A 23693-nucleotide genomic window follows, 5' to 3' on the forward strand; every position below is an offset into this window, starting at 1 on the left:
ACATGATTTGGCATATTTCAAGAGGTGTACTATTTTAAGCTGTGTCCTTCACACTTCAATTCTTAGATATTTTTGAAATTTGTCATTCAGTATCGTTTACTAAGTTTGAGCTCGATGTTTGTGTTTCAGGCACTGCTTTCTATTTAGTTTTCAGGATAATTCCTACTCTTTTTAAGATGCTCTCATCCCGTCTGCTAAACTTTTCAATTGCGTTTTTTAACCAGCTGCGGCCTTACCCCGAAAATAGGACGCATAGATCACTTGTTTTTTTTTTTTCTTTCTGGTCAGCGTGTTTTAGGTACAGCATGTATGAATGTGATGCGTGTATGTGAAACCTTTTTATAGTGCTTATGACCAAGCTGTTAAGAGGTCTTCTGTCTAGAAGTACACTGTACAGCATATATAAACCTACTCTTTAGATATGAGTTTTATCAAGAGAATGCGCTGCCTCTAATTGCATCTGCTCACTTTCTGCCTTTCTGGGTAGATGCTTTAATCTTATTTAATTTTGCTCTAAATAAAGTAGATGAAAGGCCGCCCACTCCGTTTGTACTTGTCTTCATACGATCTCTGCAGCTATGAAGGAGTCAAATAATGTCACGATTCGCAAAAAGCTGCTATCCAACCCGTGCGCAGATAAATTACCCAGCGGTCTATAGAAATCAAAATTGACCTTAAGCAGTCGAGAAAAACAGACACCAGAACATTTTGGAGAAACGATTATTTGACTGCGCATACTCGAAAATCCTCCAATATACGGATCAAGCCATGTTATATTAATGTCCTTCTCCGGCGTGACCCATATGCACGTCAGTGCCTCTGGTGGCCGGGTGCAGGAATGACTGCAGTTTATAGAAAATCAAGGTGCTTGCTGTGAAGATGCATGCCTTTTATTTTGGTAGCTGGGTCAGCTGCATGGGAAGATTCATGCCGGTTGTTTTGAATTATAAGTACCTTGATCTCTGACTTTTCGTTTTATCGTGGATTACGCAAGAGTTCTTTGCTTATTTTTATTGGTTTGTCAATTTACCTGATGAATGATTAAAGAAAATTATACTCCACTATATGAATAAGAATATTACAGATATTCAAGTTGGAATTGGACGGGGAGAAGAATACGGGAGCCTTCCTCAATTATTTTTCAGAAAACGCGTGGCCCCCTAGTTACGTGAGATGAAATGACGTGATTAGCTTATAATACTCAAGTCACACTCGATGGGCCTTTATTTAAGGGATCGCTCTCCGCTTTAACTAACTCACTCTACTTCTCCGCATTCCGCAATGGCGCAAAAAATAGGTACGCGTTGTTCAAGTTCTTTTCGTGAGCAGATCTGCTATCCCAACATATCCAGCAGTTCAGCACTTGGTGCCGATTCTGTCTCGTCCTTAATACGTGTCCTCATACTTGTTTTTTATTGAAACGTGTGTCCCCATACTTAACAGTTATTACCCAGGTAAACTTCAATTAAATAAATAAATAAAATAATTATGTTTTATAATTGCTTTTTCCCTGCAGAACCTAACCCACCCAGTTATACTATCCATGAAAATCGATCAAATTTTAATTACACATATACCTTGTTTTGAAGGATGTATCTTGCATTCAATATATGTATAGAAAGAAACCTTCCATTTGAAAGTATATCAAAATAGGATGGCTTATTCTTCTGGAGTTCTGAGTGAAGCCAATGAAACCATGGTAAGGACGGAACATAATGGCACTGGGTATGTTGGGACACCCCAGATCACCTCTCATTTTTTCCATAGCTGCAGTTATCTAATATTTAATGTTTTTTTTAGCATTAAAATTAGATAACTGCCGTTATCTAATTTTCAGCAATTATCAAAGATCATTGAAGTTCTGAGTTATATATTGTCTATCACGCCAAAATAAAGTGTGCGCTAAAGTAGCTTTTAGGAGCCTTTTGAGATGTTTCTAGATGTCATTTATTTGGCTAAACAATGAAAGTAACTCTATTATATCGATATTCTTTCAATTTAATCACTTGTTAGGTATTAAGTTTTGACTCAAGAAGTTAGAGTAATTTAGAGTTTCTATAGCCACTTAACTTATATTTTATCACTTTTTAATGTGAAATCACTTAATCCTCAACACGACCTTTTAATGTGCAACGAATGCCAACATCGAAACCTTTGATCAATATGTACTTCGTCCAGTTGAGGCAACGTATCTTTCTAAAACCATGTCATTTGTTCAGTACAAGTGGTGGACTTTCTTTTAAGGCCTAGTCAATTCTTGCCTAGGATATGATTGAAAATATTACCTGCCCTAATAGGCTAATACCATATTAAACAATGACAAATGTAATTGCACTGATATATTGTCCCAACTTAATTACTTATTAAGTGTTGGGTTTTAACTAGCTCGATTACATAAAAGCTTATTCTTAATGAAAACGTATTACGCACGCCTACAGTATTTTGGTTTCGTTAGTTGATTGGTGGCTCTTTGTCCAACGGGCCACCTACTTTGACAGTGGCAACCTACCTTGTCATTGAGTGGTGGGTGTGGTAGGACGATTTTATGGTTCCTTGTGTCCTCTTAATTTTTTTTCCGTGGTATCAGCTATTATGCAAGAATTTGTATTTTTAAATGGCAACTTAAGTATTTGTAATAGGCTTCCGATGATTGACATGGCCAGATTGTGGCCATCGGGCACAGATTAGATGGCGCTAGCTAGTTTCGGGTCTAAGGTGAAGGTTGAGGCAATAGGATTTGGGTCTCAAGTACCTTTCATGCTGAAATGGGTTTGGCTAGTATTTGACAGTGATTCCATGAATCCATTCGATATAATCTTTTGATAATGAAATGAAGTTACCTAAGAAAAGGGAGTTATAAGCCACACCTCTACGTTATATTTTCTTTTAGTACTTTTTTTAATATGTAGGTTGAAATAGGGTACATCGAAAGCTAGTATCTACTTCTATATAATATAATCTTTGGAGGTCCATCTTTGGGAGGTACTCTCAGAATTGATCCTTTGCGATTATTCCTATGTCATATTTTGTAATACACGCCCGGTCGTTGTTTATATTGACAAAAAGCTATATTATTCTTATCGCTCATGTCAGTCAAAAGCTATATTATTCTTATTATTCTTATCGCTCATGTCAGTCAAAAACTATATTATTCTTATCGCTCATGTCATGACTGGCATAAAATTATCAGGATAAGCAGCCGAGGCAGATGTGCCTTGACATGTATGCCGTTGGCATATTTTACGATTTAGCCATTGTCGTGCTGTAATCATTTTGATGTTTCCATTATTCTTTTGAAGGTTGTGTATCTGTCGGTCATGCTGTTTTCAAAAAAAAAAAAAGACTTTTAATTGATTACACGACATTTCGAAATATATATAATGTACGTGTATGAAAAGCTGGGTTACCAGCTTTCTTTGTGCTAATCTATTTGAAATCTTTCATCAAACGGAACCTTAATTACTATAGTTTAGATATTTTTATTTTATTTTGGGGTCGTTGTCTCTCACCAAGTCCTCATTTGTAGGCTCTTAGCTTTACTACGAAAGACCTGGCTGATGTATCATATATGGCCTAATTAATCAGTTTAATACATGGTTAGTTGCGTTATGTTTGGCGGTACTATTTGGTCGATGCAAATATCTAGTGTAGATTCTTTCATCCTTAATATTTTAATGCAGGGCAGGCCGTGAAGGCTGCCGCCTGAGCCGGCCGTGAACGGGTGGCCTCGGATGATTTAATTATATACCGTATATATATTGTGTGCGCCATAGACATAAAAGTTACGTCTTCCGCTCGCAGTAGAGCTGTTCGTCTCTTTTCAAACCAACTGAGGTTAGAGCTTTGTATTTGTATCTCGTTTTTTTTTCTTTTCTTTTTCCTTTTAGGAACTGATATTTTTGTTCCTTTTCCATAAAAAAAAAAAACAATTAAGTAATTGTCTTTTCCTTTTTCATATAAATAGCTCATTCATTTCCTTCTCCATATAAAAATTTTGACCAAAAATCATAAAGTTTGCTCTCCAAAACTGAATTTTTTTACCAATTTAACCCTATATATCAAAAAACTCAAAAATATAATTAATCAATAGGCATAATAAATTACACATTAGAAAACAAAAGAATAAAACTACAAGAAATGGTAGCAAATATGGTAGTTGTATGAAAATCTTCCCCACTACATTTATATTCTCTCTACACATAGTGGGTGGGTCCTGATATCATTTTGGGACATACTTTAGATGCTTAATAAAAAGGTTTAGGCTCTGTTAATGTTTAAGATTGAGCGGTAGCTTAATCTTGGTTAACTCAGGTCCGATGGGCGGACCACCACTCGCAATGTTCTCAGAGCATCCGCTACCTGTCAAGTAAAATATAGAGGGCGTTAGAGGGAGACTGCGTTGGGTAGTCTTCTCTTCTCCAATGCCAAAGTCAGTCAATGTATTTAAGTTGACAAAGTAACAGTAAGTAAGTAGCAAATGCATAATTAATGAGGATAGAGGAGAAAACCTTTATACTTGGGGAAGAAGTTGGTCTCTTCCATGTTTTTCGATGTGGGACTGATGTGCTTTACTTCCCAGCTTCTGATGCTATACTAACGCGGCGTGTGGTGGTTCGTCGACTGTGATCTGGGGGGGGGGGGGGGGGGGGAGGGGTTGAGCCGGGGCTCGGATGGTAGCCTGTTTGGCTGTGTTTCCCACTGCACTAGTGGGAGTTGGTACCGCTGGCGGTAGTATGAGCGTGGCTCATTATGGCTAATTATGCTTGGTAAATGCTCATGCAAGTACAAACTCAATGTCTCTCCCTTATATTCAGCAGTTTCATTAATTAAGGCTTGAGTGCACCTGCTCCAACCCTTTATTCAAATAAAAATTCATATATTTTTTCTTTATTATTAACCCCTACATAGGATATTGTATTATTTTTTGGCAATATATATATATATATATATATATTAACTCTATACAGGATTTGGTACTACTTTTGGCACGATATATATATATATATCATATCCAAAGCGAAGCTTCGCTTTGAAATTAAAATGCGCATTTAAAGTTTAGAGTCACTTTTTGCTCCCATATCCACATCTCGACCGTTCAGTTTTTAGATACTAATGTATAGATCATCTCTGCAAACTTTCAGCCAAATTGATCATCTTTAAAGTATTTAACTTGCTTAAACTAATAGACGAACTAAATCTGTCTAACTTGAACCGTACTGAATTAATTTATTCTTAAAATTGAATGGCTTGTTTCGTGTTTTTATTCTTTCCATTGGCATTTGTATTGCATATTTACGTATCGAAAGAAATGGCAGGAAACGATGTAGTCTCAGCAAAAGATATGTTCCAACCCTGCAACGTGGAGGAAGAAACACATGATGAGACAATAATCTCAATCTCTATCCCTGAAATAGACGACGAACATGAGGACTGGGGTAAAGATTTTTTCTTTAATGTAGGAACGTAGAACATTTGGTCTATCGATCTATACTGTTTGATTCAATGTTCAAATATCTTTGTCGATGTTTCATATACAGTGGACGAAAGACGAAGGTATATCAAAAGATCTGTGCCTCTATACAATTCGTGTCTGAAAGGTGACTGGAAAGAGGCTAAGAGAATTATAGGCGAAGATCCCAATATTATACGTGCCAGTATCACACACGGGTGCCAGAAACCTCTTCATGTTGCGGCAGGAGCAGGACATGTTCTTTTTGTGGAGCAGTTGATGAAATATATAACCGAAGAAGATTTACTCTCTAAAGATGCAAAGGGCAATACAGCCTTTTGCTTTGCTGTTGCAGTTGGGTCTGTACCCATCGCTAAGCTTATGATCAGAAAGAACCCACAACTGCCTCAAATTCGCGGTGGGGAAGGAATGACAACGCTTTATATGGCCACTTTGTTTGGACACGAAGAGATGGCGTGGTTTCTGTATCCTAAGCTTATAGAAGATATTGATGTACGGGACCGACTCGGGATATTTTTCAGTTGCATCCACAATGATTTATATGGTAATTAATCTTTTCTTTTTGTTTGGTTACTTTATGAGAACAAATGATTTATATGGTACTTAGGTATATCAAGGTCTGTTTTGTTAACAAAAAAAAAAAGGAGTAGAACTTGTTTTTTCTTTCCTGTTGGATCCTATGCGAAGTTTAAAGAGTGATGAAATTGGTTTCCTGTTGTTGCATGTTATCGTTCTTTGCTGTACAGAAATAGCCTTGAAAATGCTTCATGACTACCGAGAGCTTGCTGTGGCTCGTGATATGAATGGTGAAACAGCGGTACATTTGTTGGCACGCAAGCCTTCAATATTTTCCAACAAAAGACCTGGAATATGGAAATGCTTCGTTCAGTCTCGTAAGTTTCTTTGCTTAGTCAAGCTTCATTTATTTAGTCTTTCTCATAGATGCATATAAAGTACGAAAATCAAATTCCAGAATACACTTTTTTTCTTAGTTACCATATGGTAATCTAATTGATGACATTAGAGTGTGGCTTGAAGGCAGGCCTAGAGTTTCTGTCTCTCATACCCCTAGAAGTACTGCTAATGCAGTGGCACATAGGCTTGTAAGTGAAGCCCATGAATCCGCTGATCAGGTAGAATGGTATGATGTTGTTCCTTATTTGCTAAGAGATGTGACTTGATACATATTTTACGCAAGCGCACGTATCATTGTCAAGTAAGAGAAGTATTTGAACCTTAATTATCGTACCTCGGGGATTGAGCATCAAACCTAACCGGCTTTAGGACTATTAAAAGCACACAATAAAAATATTAAATAAATAAAAACTATAAATAATCAAGGCTCCCAGTCTTAGCAATGTGAACTAAGCCTAATCAAAGTCACTAACTTGTAGCCTCAAGGTGGATATGCACAAATGAGTCAAAAATTATAGGAAAGTTTGAATTGGGAATTAACTAAATTGACCGCAAACAAAAATGAAAATTAAACTAACTAATAAACCAGAAAATTAAATTGGGTTTTCAAATGATGGGAACATGGGAGTGTCGGGTATTCACACTAATTATCTTGCAAATATCGATGCCAATTTCACAAATGCATGCATTTCCTATATGTATTAAGTCCCATATCTAGTACCGGTCAAGTCTACTAAACTAATTATCTTTTCGGTGTATTGATTATGCCTGTTAGGGGCACAATCAACTCTCTAACTTAGGCATTACGCCAGTTAAGGCCGCAATATCTAAAATTAGAGGCCTAGAGAGCAAGATAATGGAGACTCAAGCAAGCTTAGCTACAATTAAGCTAACTAATAGTTATCACACTTAAATCCTAGATGCCATAGACTAATAAGTTGTCAATTTATCAATCTAATCATCACAATCCCACAACATAATTTCAAAGGGCGACAAAGCCTAGAAAAGTGTTTCTAAGGACCAATGAATTCAGATTCAAAGCATTTACAAAGAAAATTTCATTTATTAAAAGTAAAGCATCAATATTTATACAAGATGAGTTAGACCTTCACAACCCTAACTCCCAATTTGAACTTCTCACAACCCATCATCAAATACATAAGAAATAAAGAGAAATGATAGAGGAGAGAGGGAACACAAGCTATGCTTACAATTTGCTATAGGCAAATATGAACCAACTTGAAATGCCAAAATCCTTTTGTGGTGATGAAACCTTGATGATATGAAGTGAAATCCCCTTAATTACTCCTTCAAATTTTGAGAGAAAATGATAGGAGATCTGAAAATGGAGGAGAGAGAGTGGGGAGGTGGGTAGGTTTAGGTGTGTTGCGGCTGTCACCGAGAGAGTGCCGAGAATGGAATTTCCCTATATATCCATATGGGGTCTATTTTGTGGTCTTCGTGTAAGGAAAGAGTGAGAGGATGAGACTGCCATGTGTTAGCACCACAATGGATACAAGAGACAAAGCATAAATATTCAATGTGCTAGCGCATAAGATAGAGAAATAATGGTGATGGTATAATTATCTAATGGGCTCAAGTTAATTAAACAATTGAATGTTTAATTGCTGCCTGCATGTGATGATGCTTCTGAAGACTAACTTTAATGCTTAATTAATCATTTGATTAATTAATGACATCAAAGATTAATTAATAGAAATTCTTCTTTACTTCATTTCTTGATTATCCGTTCTGATTTTGGGCCATTTCCTTCCGAACTCCACAATTCTACTTATAACCTAGAAATAAATAAAATTATATTAATTACATAATATTTAGTTTGAAGATTAGCTTAACTATAGTGTTTAGAATATAATTACGTGCATAAAAATGTAAATAATCACACCCCCACACTTGAACTTTGCTTGTCCCCAAGCAAACTAAATGTAAAATAATATCCGAAAATCTATTAACTCAAACACATATGCTTAACTTAAAGAAAATGAGGTATTAACCTTTCCAACCAAAACTCTCGGAGAACTAATTATGTATATGACCATGAGATTGAGAAAGCACAACATAGGATGTATGAATTTCTAAGGCAATTAAGATGCACAGGTGAGAAATGCTTAAGTATTTGCATATGTTGACCATGTGTCAAATCAATCCACCATAATCAAATAGACATGTAGAAGATCCGACATAAACCACTAAATTCACATAGATTCAATAAATATTACCGCTCAAGTGTTTAGGGGTTATATATGTTTCACTCAAAAACAATTTCACGCCGCCATATGCTTGCTATTCGATATCATCTCCGCTAGATAGCTCACAACATTTAAGATTAAGAGGTCTTTTATTTAGTTGTAATGGAGCTAAGGGCGAGTGGCTAATAGAAATAAACGATAGGAAAAGACAAAATCCACGTGAGCCCGTGAAGCGACTCTCTCTTGTAGAGATATATGACTTTTACTTCCGAATGCTAGGTCACTCACTCTAAAATCTAATGTACAACCCACTAACTAAACTATGTAATAAACAATACTATTTTTTTTTTCTCTTTGTCTTTTTGTTTGGTAGAACTTTCTTTTCTATACAAATCACTCATCCCCACACTTTCAACATTTCTTTTCTTTTGAAGCACTCAAACATAAAATCATTATCTCGAATCGCTTCACAAACTACCATGGAAGGGTAGGATAAAAGTGTATAGGCTAGGTAGGAATTTGTGGTGCTAATGAACGAAAAGCCTAAATATACAAATAGGCTCAAAGCAGCAATCTAGTGATAAATGTATTTGGACACATGCTTCTTTGGTGATGGTGGTATAACCTCAATCCTTTTCATTCTGTTGTGAGCTAACAAGTAGCCTCGAGAGGTCTCAAACAAGTTCTAGATACGCAATGTCATGAAATTGTACACACGTTAAAGAATAAGTGAATGAACGATACATACACTATAGATATAGGCACAAAAGCTCACAAATAAGAGCATGCAAGTCAATCAAATCATCTATATGCTTCTTTAATTATGATGAACCAACCTAACCATAGGCTATGTGCACACATATATTCAAGCATAGATCACATATACACTTATCGCAAAACAAATTCAAAGTCCTAGATCATGCTTAATCTATCCACAATCACAACAAGCTAAGTTCATGGTTCTGATAACGCTGAAAGCAAGCGCGCAATTTAACCCTGAAAATGTCATCGTTAGTATATGGTAAATAGGGATCGTTCTAACCGGGGATTGAGGGTACACTTGTAATTGCAAAAACAAATAAATAATTAATAAGAGTAAAAAGTATTATTTACAAAAATAAAACAAAGAATAAAAATATATACAAGTAAATACAAATAAGGGGGTTTTAGAATTATAAATTATAAATTATAAATTAAAATAAATAAAATAAAAAAAGGTAAAAACATATATACAAGGGTGGAACGCAAGAAACAAAGAACAAAACCACATTCATATGAAAGAAATCCAATCACAATTCCTATAGTTGATTTTCTATGTCATGAGAAAGAAGTTGACCATGTGAAACGTTAGAAAGCAAACGATTTCCCATATTTTACTTTCCTTGAATAATTAATCTAAGTGAAAGCACCTAAATCAATCCTATTGAACATGCAATCATAGTTTAGAAAGCTAGCTAATTAAGAACACATTCAATGCATTAAGAACAAAGAAAGGATGTCAACCAAAGTGCACAACCTAGTTATGAATAAGTTCACCTATTTGCAATCCTCCTTAATTAATTTCGACTTTTGTTCAAAGCCTTCACTACTTAAATTAGCTCCAATTACATGCATATATCCTAAGTTTGCCACCAAAGAACATAAACATGAAAAAAATTTCTATAATCCAAAATCAATCAAGCAATCTCACATAAGCAACATTTAAATCAATATATAAAAATCACAACTTTATTTCAAAACATAAAAATAGGCTGTAAACTTTGCCCTCAACGTCATGTTAACTAGAATTCATAACTCTACGAATCAAACAAAGGAAAACAAAAGAAAGTATGAAATACACCATGAAAGATGGATGACATGGCCTTGAGACGAAGAATTCGAAGATCCTTGAAAGCAAGCAATCTTCTAGGGATGACACAAGGGTGGATGACGGATAGGATCTTGATGTATTGCATGACTTCTTCTCTTCCTTGGTTGAGACGCAGAGTTTCTGAAGACTAGAGAATGGAGAGAATTTTCTAAATGAAGAGGTCTGTTGTGTTGTGATGTTGTTGGTCAAGGATTGCTGCTATTTATAGTGGAATTCTCCTCTCTTGTGATGCAATCATGGCCAATCATCTAGAGGTGATTTCTCCTCCAAATTTCCTTGATCTTCTCTTGACAGAGTCTTGAATTTTCTGATCTCTTTTCCCCTTAATGACTCATGGTATATTGCTTGAATAGTGACCAGATACATCCCTTATTCCTCTCCTTTGAATTGCACTAGTTTCTTGCAAGATTTGTGCTCACAATAAACTCCTAAAATCAAGAAAAATCAGAAATTAATTAGAATTATAATCAATAGGAAATAAGATAATTAGGATAAATATTGAAATAAAACTCCCTTTTTATCTCCACGAAATAAGAAGAATTTATGTGAATGAAAACTCCTTGATTTCCTCCTTATTTTCACATTATCTCCATCATTTCCCATGCAAAAATCAGATTTAATCTCCCATAATATCTTCAAGCCATGTGGTCTCCTAATGCCTTCAGGTTTCCTAGCCTCATCAGGATTCATGCATTGACTGAGATTCCTAGTCGGACCAGGAAAACTCCATTTCTTCATTTATGCATCCCTTTTGCCTTTAAGCTTATTTCTTCTCCATTTATTCAATGTACCTAGAAAATAGAAACTAAATTAAAAATTGATTTATTTAAGGAAATAACTAAGTAAAATATGAGGAGTTAACTATTAAAAAGTCGCATAAAAATGCTCATATCAGGTTCGTCATTAGGGTTGAAAAAAGGCATTAACCACTATAATCTAATTACAAAAAGCTTTTATTTTTTTATTTTTTTAGTGAAGAAAATAAGGCACTCGAGCCCTCACTAGTCACCCGAACACTTAAAACTAACATTGTCCTCAATGTTGTCAAGTGAGCTCAAAAGCTAAATCCACGTTGGATTTAGGCATGAGAGTGAAGTCTGGGCAAAGACACAAGATTTAACTATGAAAATGAAAATCTAAATGAGGAGAAAAGTTACGGAGAACCCCCTTTGTTGACCCTACATTGCTGACGACCCTTGGAGAAGACCAATAGACACCAACCTCAAGGCATAAACCTTGACTTCCTTAATGTATGCTCCAAGCTAGCTCTAGGTGCTCATTAAAGATTCCATTGAGAAATAGTGTCCAAAGAGCAATGCGTCGAAAATAGCCTACCAAATAGTGAAGACAAAAGTCCTCCATTAAGATCATAGGCTTTGCCATCTCTAACACACCTCATGACTACACATAGATTACCTTCCAAAGATGAAATGAAGTGCAAAGAAGTCCAACCAACCCAAGTGAGCAAAACTAGTGAGTGCAAAAAACTTCCAGCAATGACCTCTCTGCATTCAATTATCCATATCTCAGACTTTGAGAGTAATAAGCATGTACAACTCCTTGTATTGGAAAGTAGACTCAGAGAGCTTTCTATCCATATAAAGTAGGCCACCTATCTCCAAAGGAGATAAAAACTAAAGTTGGTCAAATTTGACTGTCTATCATGAAGTTTGCTGCTGATCCTCAGTCACAAAAACTGCAATATCTGGGGCTGCAGAGTTGAAAACAGGGTGACACCAACTGGATATAAAAGTAGACTCATATAAAAACTATGGTAAGATTTCATTGAAAAATCATTTATGAGTCAAAAACGGTTGGCCTCCAAACTCACTGATATCTTCTGTAGTTTCTGTTGTGCCCTGTTTCTGACCCCTGTCACTTGGAACAATAATTCTGAAGCTAGGAAGGTGCAAAGTAAAAAAATGTTGTACCAGAATATAGAAGACATGTGAAGATACATCTATGAAAAATTTTGGCTCCAAATATCTTGATATGTAGAAGGTGTAGCTTCCCAAATTCACTATACAAAAGCTGCCTCTGTTCTAACCTCTATTCAATGACCATTAAATAACTAGAGTTCTAGTGACTCAAAGAGGCTGAAATTTTGGCAGCTGATAATAGAGATATAGGAGAATATAGGAAATGTTAGCCCAAAATAGCACGTAGATTGGAAGATATAGTCACCCAAAGTCAACTAAATTTTTTGGACAGAAACTGCTCACTACTACATTCAATGTTTCTTCACACCTCCCATCCTCCTAAAAGGATGGCTAAATAGCCTTATTGATGCAAAGTGAACAAGTTAATTTCAAAACCACCTAGGAAAAACCCCAAGCCGGTCTTCTTCACTTTTCTTCCTCAAGGTGGCTCAAAGGATGTCTTCTTACCACTCACAACATGATTTGTGCTAGCCTCACTATCATTTCTAAAACATCTAGTAATTGAAGAAGCGAGCTTGTAGCTTGGAGGTGGAGGCCAATCATACCTCTTTGGCGTTTCCTTCTTCTTTACAACTCCACAAGTCTCTCTTAACTTCTTGATGGACTCTTTTTGTGTCTCACTCAACTGCACAAATCTCGCCTAGTGATGAGTAGACCAAACCACTCCTATCCCTAGAGCTATCATGAATATGTGTATCTTCCTCCTTATTCCTCCCCTCTTTTTTGATCGAAATAGATGGCTCAAACTCAAGAGAAGTATGTCTAATGTCGTCACTAACCTTCCTAGAGGTGTCAACAGCCTTAGATGGGTCCCTAACCTTCATGGCCTCATCATCTAATCTAAGATCCAAGACATCCTCATCACTAGAAGTGTTCTTTCTTAACATGGCCATTTCCTTGACACTATCAATCAAACCATATTTGCTTCCATCATTTTCAAAGGACAAGAAACCATAACTTTTACCACGAATAGCTCCTCCGGAAGGTACATTTTCTTCCTCTCCGACTACCTTATCCACCCCGTTGTTTCTTCCTTTGGTATTCAAAGTCGCATCACCCACTCCATATTTACCAGAAGGTACATTTTCTGCCGGTCCGATCCCATTCTCCTTGTGGTAAAAAGAATCATGATGCGTATGCAATTGATCATCAACAGAATGGCCAAGGGGTACATTTTCTTCCCTCTTGGCCCCATATGAATGCAAATCAACATAGTCATCAAATAAAGGATTTGAATGAAAAGTAGAATATGAAGGCATGTAAACATGGTTATCATATACCTTTCCCGAATGTAGAGTGGTGACGGCATTGCATTCGTGGAGTTTTCCTCTTGGGTTTGGCTCCGCTTGTGAAGGTAGGGCTCCTTGTTGAAGTGTGCTAAGCTCTTTTGCCATTTGATCCATTTGCACTTCCAATAGTCCCATTTGTTTTGCATGGTGGCTTGACCTTGGGATAATATAGTAATACATTGAGACATAGTAGCAAGAATATCCTTATTTATACTTTTCTTCTCCTCCAGTTGTGATGCAATGGAAACACATTGAAACTTGTTAGGATCATAGCCACCACCTTGAGTGAACCCGGGGGGAGCATTTTGAGCATGAAATCCTTAAGTTGAGGTGAATTGGCATTGAGAATTAGGCCCATATGCTTGCTGTCCATGTTGACGATATTGTGAAGAATGAGTGTTTCTTTGGTGTATATTGCCATAATGAGCAAAATTTGATGAGTCTTGACCTTGGCCATCTCTAAACCTTTGCTTTCCACCTTGAAACCCACTAGACAAACCTCCTTGGTCTCTCTAAGAAAAATTTGGGTGATTCCTCCAACCCGGATTGTATGTAGGTGAGTAAGGATCATTTCCAGGGTGGCCACCATAAGAATTCATGGCCTTTACTTGCTCCTGAACAAAATCTAGATAGTTACGTGCAAGATGACACTCACTAGTAGCATATGTAGGTGACTCACATAGAAGACATAAAGATAAAGATAACGAGGCGGCCATGACATGATGTGTAGATGAACCATGCTCTTGAGCTTGAAGAAGTAGATCAAGCTTCCTCTTACGGTTATATAATCGGCACTAGAGCTCTCTTGGGCAACCCTTGTCTCAGGAGTGTTGTTGGTGTCATAATATGGATCTTTCCTCAATCTTTCCCTCCTAGAGTCATGATCATCCCATTGCCTCGATTATCAACCCAAGTGCTCAAGTATATCCCATGCCTCGGTCTCACCATGGCCATGAAGTGAACCTTGTGAAGCAACATCAACCCTCCTCCTTTCATGTGATAACAAATCACCATAGAAACCTTCAATTATCATTGACATAGTCAAGCCATGATGAGGACATGCATTGCACATATCTTGTACCTATCAGATGGCTCCCAAAAGGTCTCATGATCGCGTTGAGTAAAGAGTAAGAGCTCATGTCTCATGCTAGTGGTCTTGTGTGGTGGGTTGTAAGTGTCACGCCCCTGATTTTACACACAAGAAAATCGATATATATAACCCCATAATTATATATGCGTGAACGTCCAGTCATCAATACAAAATACCTGGAATCTTTTTCCCTTTAACTTACACAGATATTGATGCCCTGAACCCTCAAAGTTAATATACACTCGCTCCATAGAGTTATATATTACACAAGCTTACGAATTAAATTGTCAACAACAAGATAAAACGTAAATACAGCTCAGAGTTAACTATACAACTGAAGTCTTTATCGACGGTAAAGTTACAAAAAAAACGCTTCCTACCGTAAAGCTGCAAAGGCGCTACCTCAGCTTCAGCCCCGATTATCCTAACCTGCAGGATTAACCGCTACACCGTTTGAATAGTGTACCGGGTTGCCACACAACAAACCCGGTAAGCTTTTGCAAGCCCGTATGAGTAACTCAAACCACACACAACTCACGCCAAAAATAAGGAAAACAACTCACGCTTTGATTCCTTAAAACACGAAATAAAGGAGAATAACTCACACTTTAATTTCCTTTCAAATCGAAATAAAAGAAAGCAACTCACACCTTGTTTCCTTTTAAAACGAAACATAGAAAACAACCCACACTTGAATTCTATCAATAAAACATAGAAAGCAACTCACTCCTTGATTTCTATCAGTAAAACATAGAAAACAACTCACACCTTGTTTCCTATCAAATGTACCATAATCGTACCATAGAAAGCAACTCACACCTTGATTTCTATCAAAACGTTAATAAGGAAAACAACTCATACCTTGTCCCCTTAAAAACCATTAATAAGGAAGCAACTCACACCTTGTTCCCTAAAAATACGTAATGTCATGAGTTGTAAATAACCAATTCCCGTTACCCCATGAATTACCTATATGGCAGACAGATTAGAGCTCTAACTGAAAACGTAACCACTCGTCCGGCCAAAGACGTGGTCACCTGATATTCTGCCCAAGGTCTCAGACCTTCGATCCTCGGGCCGCAATGTCCCTTGGAGCAAAACATTAAAGGAGTCGCATTGGACCCAAAATGTTACACAAATCACAACGCTTTTGAAAACAATCGAAATCAACATTTCCATAATTATTGTTTTCCGAAAAAGCCATAACACAAAACAATAAAAAGCATCAATTCATGCCTATTGTTTTCATACCCAAATCTCAACACTTTTCTCAAATCTCAACGCTTTTCAAAACAAATCGAAATCAATCATTTCCACAAATCATTTGTTTTCCAAAAGCCACACCCCAAAACAATAAAAAGCATCATTTCATGCATATTGTTTTCATAAATCCACAAACCACCAAAACATATATATTTCACGTAAACATATATCTACTAATACATGAATACGTATGTATATATATACATCCCATAATATATATATACACACATGTAATCATCTACTCTAAAGTGCCACTAATACCATCTATAGTTTGCAGTTAACTAAATAACTCTCAAAATAATAAGGGTATTCCCGTTCGTGAAATGAACTTCGTGAGATTACTCACCTCGAAACTCCCGCTGCGTCTTCTATACAGAACCGAACTAACACTATCACCAACAACTCGTCCAATTCACCTTTAGAAGTACCTAATCACCAATGATCAAAATCAGTAACGATTCACATTTGATTTAAGTACGAAACCCTTGTTTTGAACTAAAATCCCCAAAGTGGCACCAATCGAGGCAAAACCACATCCGAGACCTTCCAAAGTCTCTGGAATACGTCCACGATCGATGTGACCAAACCACAAGTCGATCGGACGCTCAAATCCTCACGGATAGAATAAATCGATCGGTATGAAACTGCAAAAATCATAACAATTCCATACGAACTCCAAAATTTGCATATTATATATCGAAACGCTCGTATCAACGAGTAGAACATATATAATAACAGAAACAGTTCCTTAAGTGGCCGGAACGCCGCCACAGACGGAGGCGCACCGCCGCCGGCCAAAACTCAATATTTCACAAAACTCCCAACATCAAAGTTCTTCATCTAAGCATGCTTGTGGATACTCATAACTAGCTCGAAGTCAGAAAACAAGCATAAAGGCTCGAAAACTACCTCACAAGCCGTGAACAGTAATCCCAACTGAGTTGAACCGATTTCCACGTCAACCGATCAAAATAAACACCATGGATCGATCAGCGAGCTTGTTCTGAACTCAACTAAGGAAGCCTGAAGCCATGAAGTCGCCGGAGTTGTGTTTTCCGGCCGGGTCCGAAAACACAAGGCTGCACCACCTTGCAGCGCCGCCGTGGAGATGAATAGGCGATAGAGGGCACCACAGGGACGACCAGACGGAGGAGGCGAACCTGCTGACCAAGTTTCACGGCCGGAGACCACCGCAGTCGGCCGGAAAAGCCGGGTCGGGTCGGCCGGGTTCGGGTCGGGTCAGTCGAAAATCTTCGACTCTGAGGGCGCGGACGAGAGAGAAGAGAGAGAGAGAGTGTGGTTTCCGGAAAAGGAAAGTGGAAAATGAAAATATTTTCTGATTTTTCCTATTTATACTAAAATGGAAACTTCTTCCAATAGCCATAACTTCCTCATACGAACTCTGATTCTCGCGTTCCACATGTTCACGAACTCATATCGACGCGCTCTACAACTTTCGTGAAGGAAGTTTTCGGAGAATCCCAACGAATAAAAAGTCAACCTTTGGCAACCCCCCTAAAACCATATTCTTCAATTAATTATTCGCCCGAAACACTTCCGCTCTATCCACGAGCCACGAAACCGTCCAATAGTTATAAAACTAATTCCGGAAAATCCTCGGAAAATAAATACGAATTTCTGGGGCATCACAGTAAGCATCCAAGAAAGTGCCCGTTAACTCATCCCATGATCATATACTCCTCAATTGTAGCTTCAAAAACCATCCCTTTGCATCATCTCTAAGTGAGAAAGGAAATAACCTCATCTTGAACTCACCCTCCGGAAGTCCACCCTTTGACATAGTGCTTATAATTGCCTCAAAGTCTTGCATGCGGTTGATAGCCTTCTCGGAAGGTCCCACAAAAAATAGGCAAGATGCTCAATTGTTGAGGCTTTATCTCAAAGTCTACCTCTCTACCAGGAAGCACTAAGCATGATACTGTGTTGACCATGAAATTTCGCAGAAACGATAGAAGATAAGATATTAACCCCCTAAGATATATCGGTCCCTCCAAAAAGGGAGATATTAAGGGATATATCAGAAATATCACAGATATTCCTATTCTTTGGTAGGTTTAGCCGTTTAGGTGTGTGTGGCTGTCGCCAAAAGAGAGCTGAGTATGGATATATATGGGCTCTGTTTTGTGGTCTTTGTGCAAAAAAGGAGTGAGGATGAGGCTGCCACATGTTAGCACCACAATGGATACAAGAGACAAAGCAGAAATATTCAGTGTGCTAGCGCGTGAGATAGAGAAATAATGGTGATGGTGTAATTATCTAATGGGCTAAGGTTAATTAAACAATTGAATTTTTAATTGCTGCCTACAAGTGATGATGCTTCTGATGACTAACTTTAATGCTCAATTAATTTATCATCCAATAATTAATTAATGACATAAAAGATTAATTAACAGAAATATTTTTTTTTGTTTTAAACTAAACGACGACAACCTTTTATTAGAAGAACTAGTTGTTACAAGAAGTACCAAAGAGCCCATCAAGAATCGGAGGGACACTCCCACTCCATGAAACTTGTAGCCCTGAAACTAAGGCATTTTTAGCAAGATTATGAGCAATCCTATTTGATTCTCTATAAACATGTGTAAAAAAAGAACCTGCCAAGAAGGTCAAAGATGAAGAGATGTCGTCGACGACTCTACCTAGCTCTGAGGTATCCTACCCTTCAGCTTGTACTGCTTGCACCAAACGAAAACAATCTGATTCGAACATTATAGGTGTTAAGTGATAGTCCTCTGCTAGTTTACATGCAAGACGGCCAGTGAAGGCTTCTACCATAATTGGAGACGTGATATGATCAAATCTGTAGCATGCTCCAGCCACGACCAAACCTGTTTCATAGCGTACTACCACTCCAACACCACCTCTATGTCTGTTTTCATCATAAGCCCCATCCAAGTTAGCCTTAAGCCAACCAACTAGTGGAGGGCACCAAGGTTTAACCCGGTGGCTAGCTTTGATAGTTTGTTTAGCTCGCATAGCTTTGAACGAATGAAACAAGGATACAGCTTGGAAGTACACTTGAGTAACAGAATGAATCTTACCTGACCAGAGACTTTGGTTGCATTCCTTCCATATACCCCAAATCAAGATTAGCAGTAGTCGAACTCCAGACTCTTTGATTTCTTTTTTTCTTCATTTCTTGATTATTCGCTCCAATTTTGGGCCATTTCCTTCCGAACTCCACAACTCCGCTTACAACCTACAAATAAATTAAATTAGATTAATGACATAATGATTAGTTTGGAGATTAGCTTAATTCTAGTGTTGAGAATGTAATTACGCGCATAAAAATGCAAGTAATCAAGATGTTCTAAGCTATGATTGTAACCATATTACAAAAGATCAATAATAAACCAGTCTCTCTTTGATTAAAAAAAAAAAGTGGTAAAACATTACATAAAATAAAGTATGTAACCCATCATATTCTTAATCATGAAAATAAGAATTCTGTAATATCTATTGTGAGGATGCATATTCTTAAAAGAGTTTAGCTCACTATATTGTTGTTTTCAATTTTTCCAATATGGCTCTAACTCAAGCTCCAATGTAATGTTTAGTTGTTGGAGGAACAAATAGCAGAAAATACTTGGGAACTCCTGGCATTCAATTACTTAAGTTTCTTTGGGAAATCGTTGTCTGGCAACATGATTGGATGGTTCTGGACGTTATAAGAAGGCCATCACATGCTTTATTTATCGCAACAAAAATGGGAAATTTTGAGTTTGTGGCCGAGCTTCTGCGCTCATATCCTGACTTGATATGGGAAACAGATGAAAAACACCGGAGTGTATTTCACATTGCAGTTATGTTCCATGACACAAGTTTCTTCAATCTGCTAAATCAGTTGGGTGTATACAAGGATTTTATAGTCTCCTTCAAGGACGATGAGAACAATAACATACTACATTTAGCGGCAAAAATGGCTCCACCAAATCATTTGGGTACCGTGCCAGGACCTGCCTTTCAAATGCAACGGGAGTTACTGTGGTTCCAGGTACTTAATGATTCCCTTTTTCTCCTCCTTTGTACTTATTTTCTCTCTGCGGTGAACTGTCTAGTGCTTCTGTATTATTGGTTTGGTTTTTTTTGTTAATATATATATATATCGTTAGTTGTGTTTTGGTTCGTAAATGTCATTTCCCATTATCAAAATTAAAACAAATTAAAAATTTCAATTATGCTCACTAGAAAAAGAACAAAAGGAGTCCAACTAATCCATGCAATAATGCCTCATACTAATAATGTGCGCAGGGGCTGGAAAAGATTCTCCAACCTTCCTATCTAGAGATGAAAAATGCAGAAGGTAAAACACCTAAAGATTTATTTACCGAAGAGCATAAAGGTTTAATGGTAAAGGGAGAATCGTGGATGAAAAGTTTGGCCAGCTCATGCACGCTTGCTTCAACACTTATCGCCATTTCTGTTTTTACTTCACTCACCAGTGTCATTGATGACAGAATCACTTATAATGGAGGAGGAACACAAACGACACCGCCAGTTTGTGTCTTATCAAATATTTTTGCATTATTTTTCTCTTTGCTTGGAATAATAATATTCGTGTCCATCCTGTCATCACGCTTCGCAAAGGATGATTTCCTCATATCACTGCCCTTGAAGCTCATAGTTGGACTCGGATCACTCTACATCTCTACTATAGCCATGATGGTTTCTTTTGGCACCGCCTTATACACAACATATCACCATAGACTAAACTGGCTTCCTGTTCTTGTTTTCATACTAGCATCTCTGCTACTTAGTTGTCTTTATCATCTACACAGTCCTCTCGTTTCCTATGTATTACACACAATGTACCATTCTTGGGTGAGATTACCAACTACACATAACTTGTAACTTTTTAAAGTTAAATTTGTTAAACCAACATGTTACTCTCTCTTGAGAGGTGGGGGCTGTGGCGTCCAGGTGGGGGCTGTGGCGTCCAGGTGACGACCTGATATTGGTTCGCAAGGATGGGGGTTTCCTTTCCTCAAAGGGCAAGGAGATGGAGGGCGGCGGGTTTCTCTGTCGTCGATCTCTCAAAAACTTTCAAGGTGAAGATGATGGCGGCGTATGGTATCGATCTGACCGTATCAGGATCAGAACTCGGGTTCTACATCTTGGGTGGACGTCCGGCATCGACGTTGTTGAATGGGTGGCTGCTGGTTTTCGGGCTGCCAGGATAGAAGGCTGGAGGAGCGAGTTTGATGGGCTTGGCCATCGTCTGATGCAGCTGAGGATTGTAGCTGGTTGTAGGGATGTGATGGCTCTTAACCCGGCGGCGATTGGGGCTGGCTCAGTTAATGTTGGCGGTGGCGAGATGCTTGTCAGCGGTGGTGTAGATGGTGTGGAGATGTTGACTACTGGCCTGTGGCCTAGGATTTTCTCTAGGTTCATGGGTTGGGGGGTCAATGTATTTGGGCTTGGACTATTGTCTTCCTTTTTCTAGTTTATTTTATAGCAATTCTTCTAGTTTTGTGGGAGGAATCCATAGTTTCTCTTTGAAATTTATCACCAAAAATATCTGGGATGTGTTGGCCTCTTGATTTTCTAGGACATTGTAGGGTAGATTTTGGCTGAACTTCATGATCTTTAAAATTGTTGAATTACCTAGGTAATGACTCTTTTGACAACCCTATAGTAGTGGGTTGTTATGTGTAATTTAGCTGATCAATTCAATGAGTTGACATTTCTCTCAAAAAAAGAAAAAAAAAATTGTAGTATTTTCTTTTCTCTTTTCTTTTTGCAGTGGAAGCACAATTTATAAGTTTGTAATTACGCGAAAACTTGAGCAAACTAGTCACAAATCCAGTGCGATGCTGTGTGTTTGTTTCTTCCTGAATTTTATGCGTAATAAAGTGGCAATTCTAAAGGAGAGACTCTAACAAAGACCTTTAAAATAAGGACTAGTTCAAGACTTTTCTAATCCATAGTTTAGGAGACTCACTTTTTGATTTCATTTTGGCAAATCAACCATTATATGTTTAGGTATGCATGAGTAGATCATTTCTGAAAATTTTCTTTCAAATTGCTAATCGTTAATGTACTTAACTAGATCAAATCAAAGGATGAACTAAATTTGTCAAACCTAAACTGTTCATTTTATAAAGGATTAATTTCAGTTTACCCCCCTGAGGTTTGGGGGTGAAATCATTTCACCCCCTAAACTTTCAATTTTGAATTTTTACCCCCTAAACTTTTCAATTTCAATCAGCCGTGTCCAATTTTTACTGTTCCGTCCAAATTGGAAGTTAAGTTTGACTTTTGAGGGTTAAAATGGTCATTTCAACATAAAAAAATAAAAAAAATAAAAAAATAAAAAAAAATTCTGTTTTTTATTATTATTTTTTTTCTGCTTTTTAGTTTTTTTTTTTTTATTTTTTTTTTTTTATAATTTTGTCTCCAACCTATATACCACAAGTTATAATAGGTTTATAAAAACAAAAAAAATACTCTAGGTAGTTGAAAGCCGCTCGCTGGTCTACGATATTTGTGACATATCTCCGATAAAGTGAAGAATTTAGGATATATCCCAAATAAAGTGAAGAAATATTTATAAAAATTTTTTTTACACTTTATCTGTAAATAAATATCTGTATATTCCCAATAAAGTGAAGAAATATCTGTGTAAAATCATTTTTGGTCTGCGATATTTGTGATATATATCCAATATTTATCTGTAAATAAATATCTGTAAAAAATGATTTTACACAGATATTTCTTCACTTTATTGGGGATATACAGATATTTACAGATAAAGTGTAAAATCATTTTTTACAGATATTTCTTCACTTTATTAGGGATATATCCTAAAATTCTTCAATTTATTGGACATATATCACAAATATCGTAGACCAAAAATGATTTTACACAGATATTTCTTCACTTTATTGGGAATATACAGATATTTATTTACAGATAAAGTGTAAAATTATTTTTTACAAATATTTCTTCACTTTATTTGGGATATATCCTAAATTCTTCACTTTATTGGAGATATGTCACAAATATCGTAGACCAGCGAGCGGCTTTCAACTACCTAGAGTATTTTTTTTGTTTTTATAAACCTATTATAACTTGTGGTATATAGGTTGGAGACAAAATTATTTAAAAAAAAAAAAAAAAACAGAATTTTTTTTATATTTTATTTTTTTAATATTTTTTTATGTTGAAATGACCATTTTAACCCTCAAAAGTCAAACTTAACGTCCAATTTGGACGGAACAGTAAAAATTGGACACGGCTGATTGAAATTGAAAAGTTTAGGGGGTAAAAATTCAAAATTGAAAGTTTAGGGGGTGAAATCATTTCACCCCCAAACCTCAGGGGGGTAAAGTGAAATTAATCCTTTTATAAATAATAAATTAGGATTATGAATGCCTTAATAGTTTTCAGTTTGGTAGAAAATTTGCAAAAATGATTTACTCATGAATTTCTAAACATCTAACGGTTGATTTGACGAAATGTGATCGAAAAATGGGTCACACAACTGTTGATTAGAAAGTCCTCAACTAGTCCTCATTTTAAAAATCCTCATTAAAGCCTGTCTTGCAATTATAATTCAAAAAATGTTGGCTTACTTTCATGCTGGATATGTAATATAACTAAATCTATTATTATTTTACAAAATG

General features: G+C 36.9%; 1 protein-coding gene across 3 annotated transcripts; it reads left to right on the top strand.

Moving 5' to 3' along the window:
- The first annotated feature begins 1244 nt into the window (after positions 1-1244).
- On the top strand, positions 1245-21756 carry LOC112192726. 3 transcript variants are annotated; one of them, XM_024332587.2, is made up of 6 exons: positions 1245-1297; positions 5316-5435; positions 5538-6014; positions 6217-6363; positions 19626-20062; positions 20320-21756. In XM_024332587.2, exons 1-6 carry the CDS (start codon positions 1282-1284, stop codon positions 20917-20919), a joined length of 1797 nt encoding a protein of 598 aa, XP_024188355.1. In that variant the 5' UTR covers positions 1245-1281; the 3' UTR covers positions 20920-21756. The 3 variants fall into 3 exon arrangements, with proteins under 3 accessions (XP_024188355.1, XP_024188390.1, XP_024188385.1); XM_024332622.2 differs by lacking the exon at positions 1245-1297 and adding an exon at positions 1596-1699; XM_024332617.2 differs by lacking the exon at positions 1245-1297 and adding an exon at positions 3515-3834.
- Positions 21757-23693: the final 1937 nt, after the last annotated feature.

The sequence above is a fragment of the Rosa chinensis genome, chromosome 1 (genome assembly GCF_002994745.2).
Source record: "Rosa chinensis cultivar Old Blush chromosome 1, RchiOBHm-V2, whole genome shotgun sequence".
In the NCBI taxonomy this organism is placed as follows: domain Eukaryota; kingdom Viridiplantae; phylum Streptophyta; class Magnoliopsida; order Rosales; family Rosaceae; genus Rosa; species Rosa chinensis.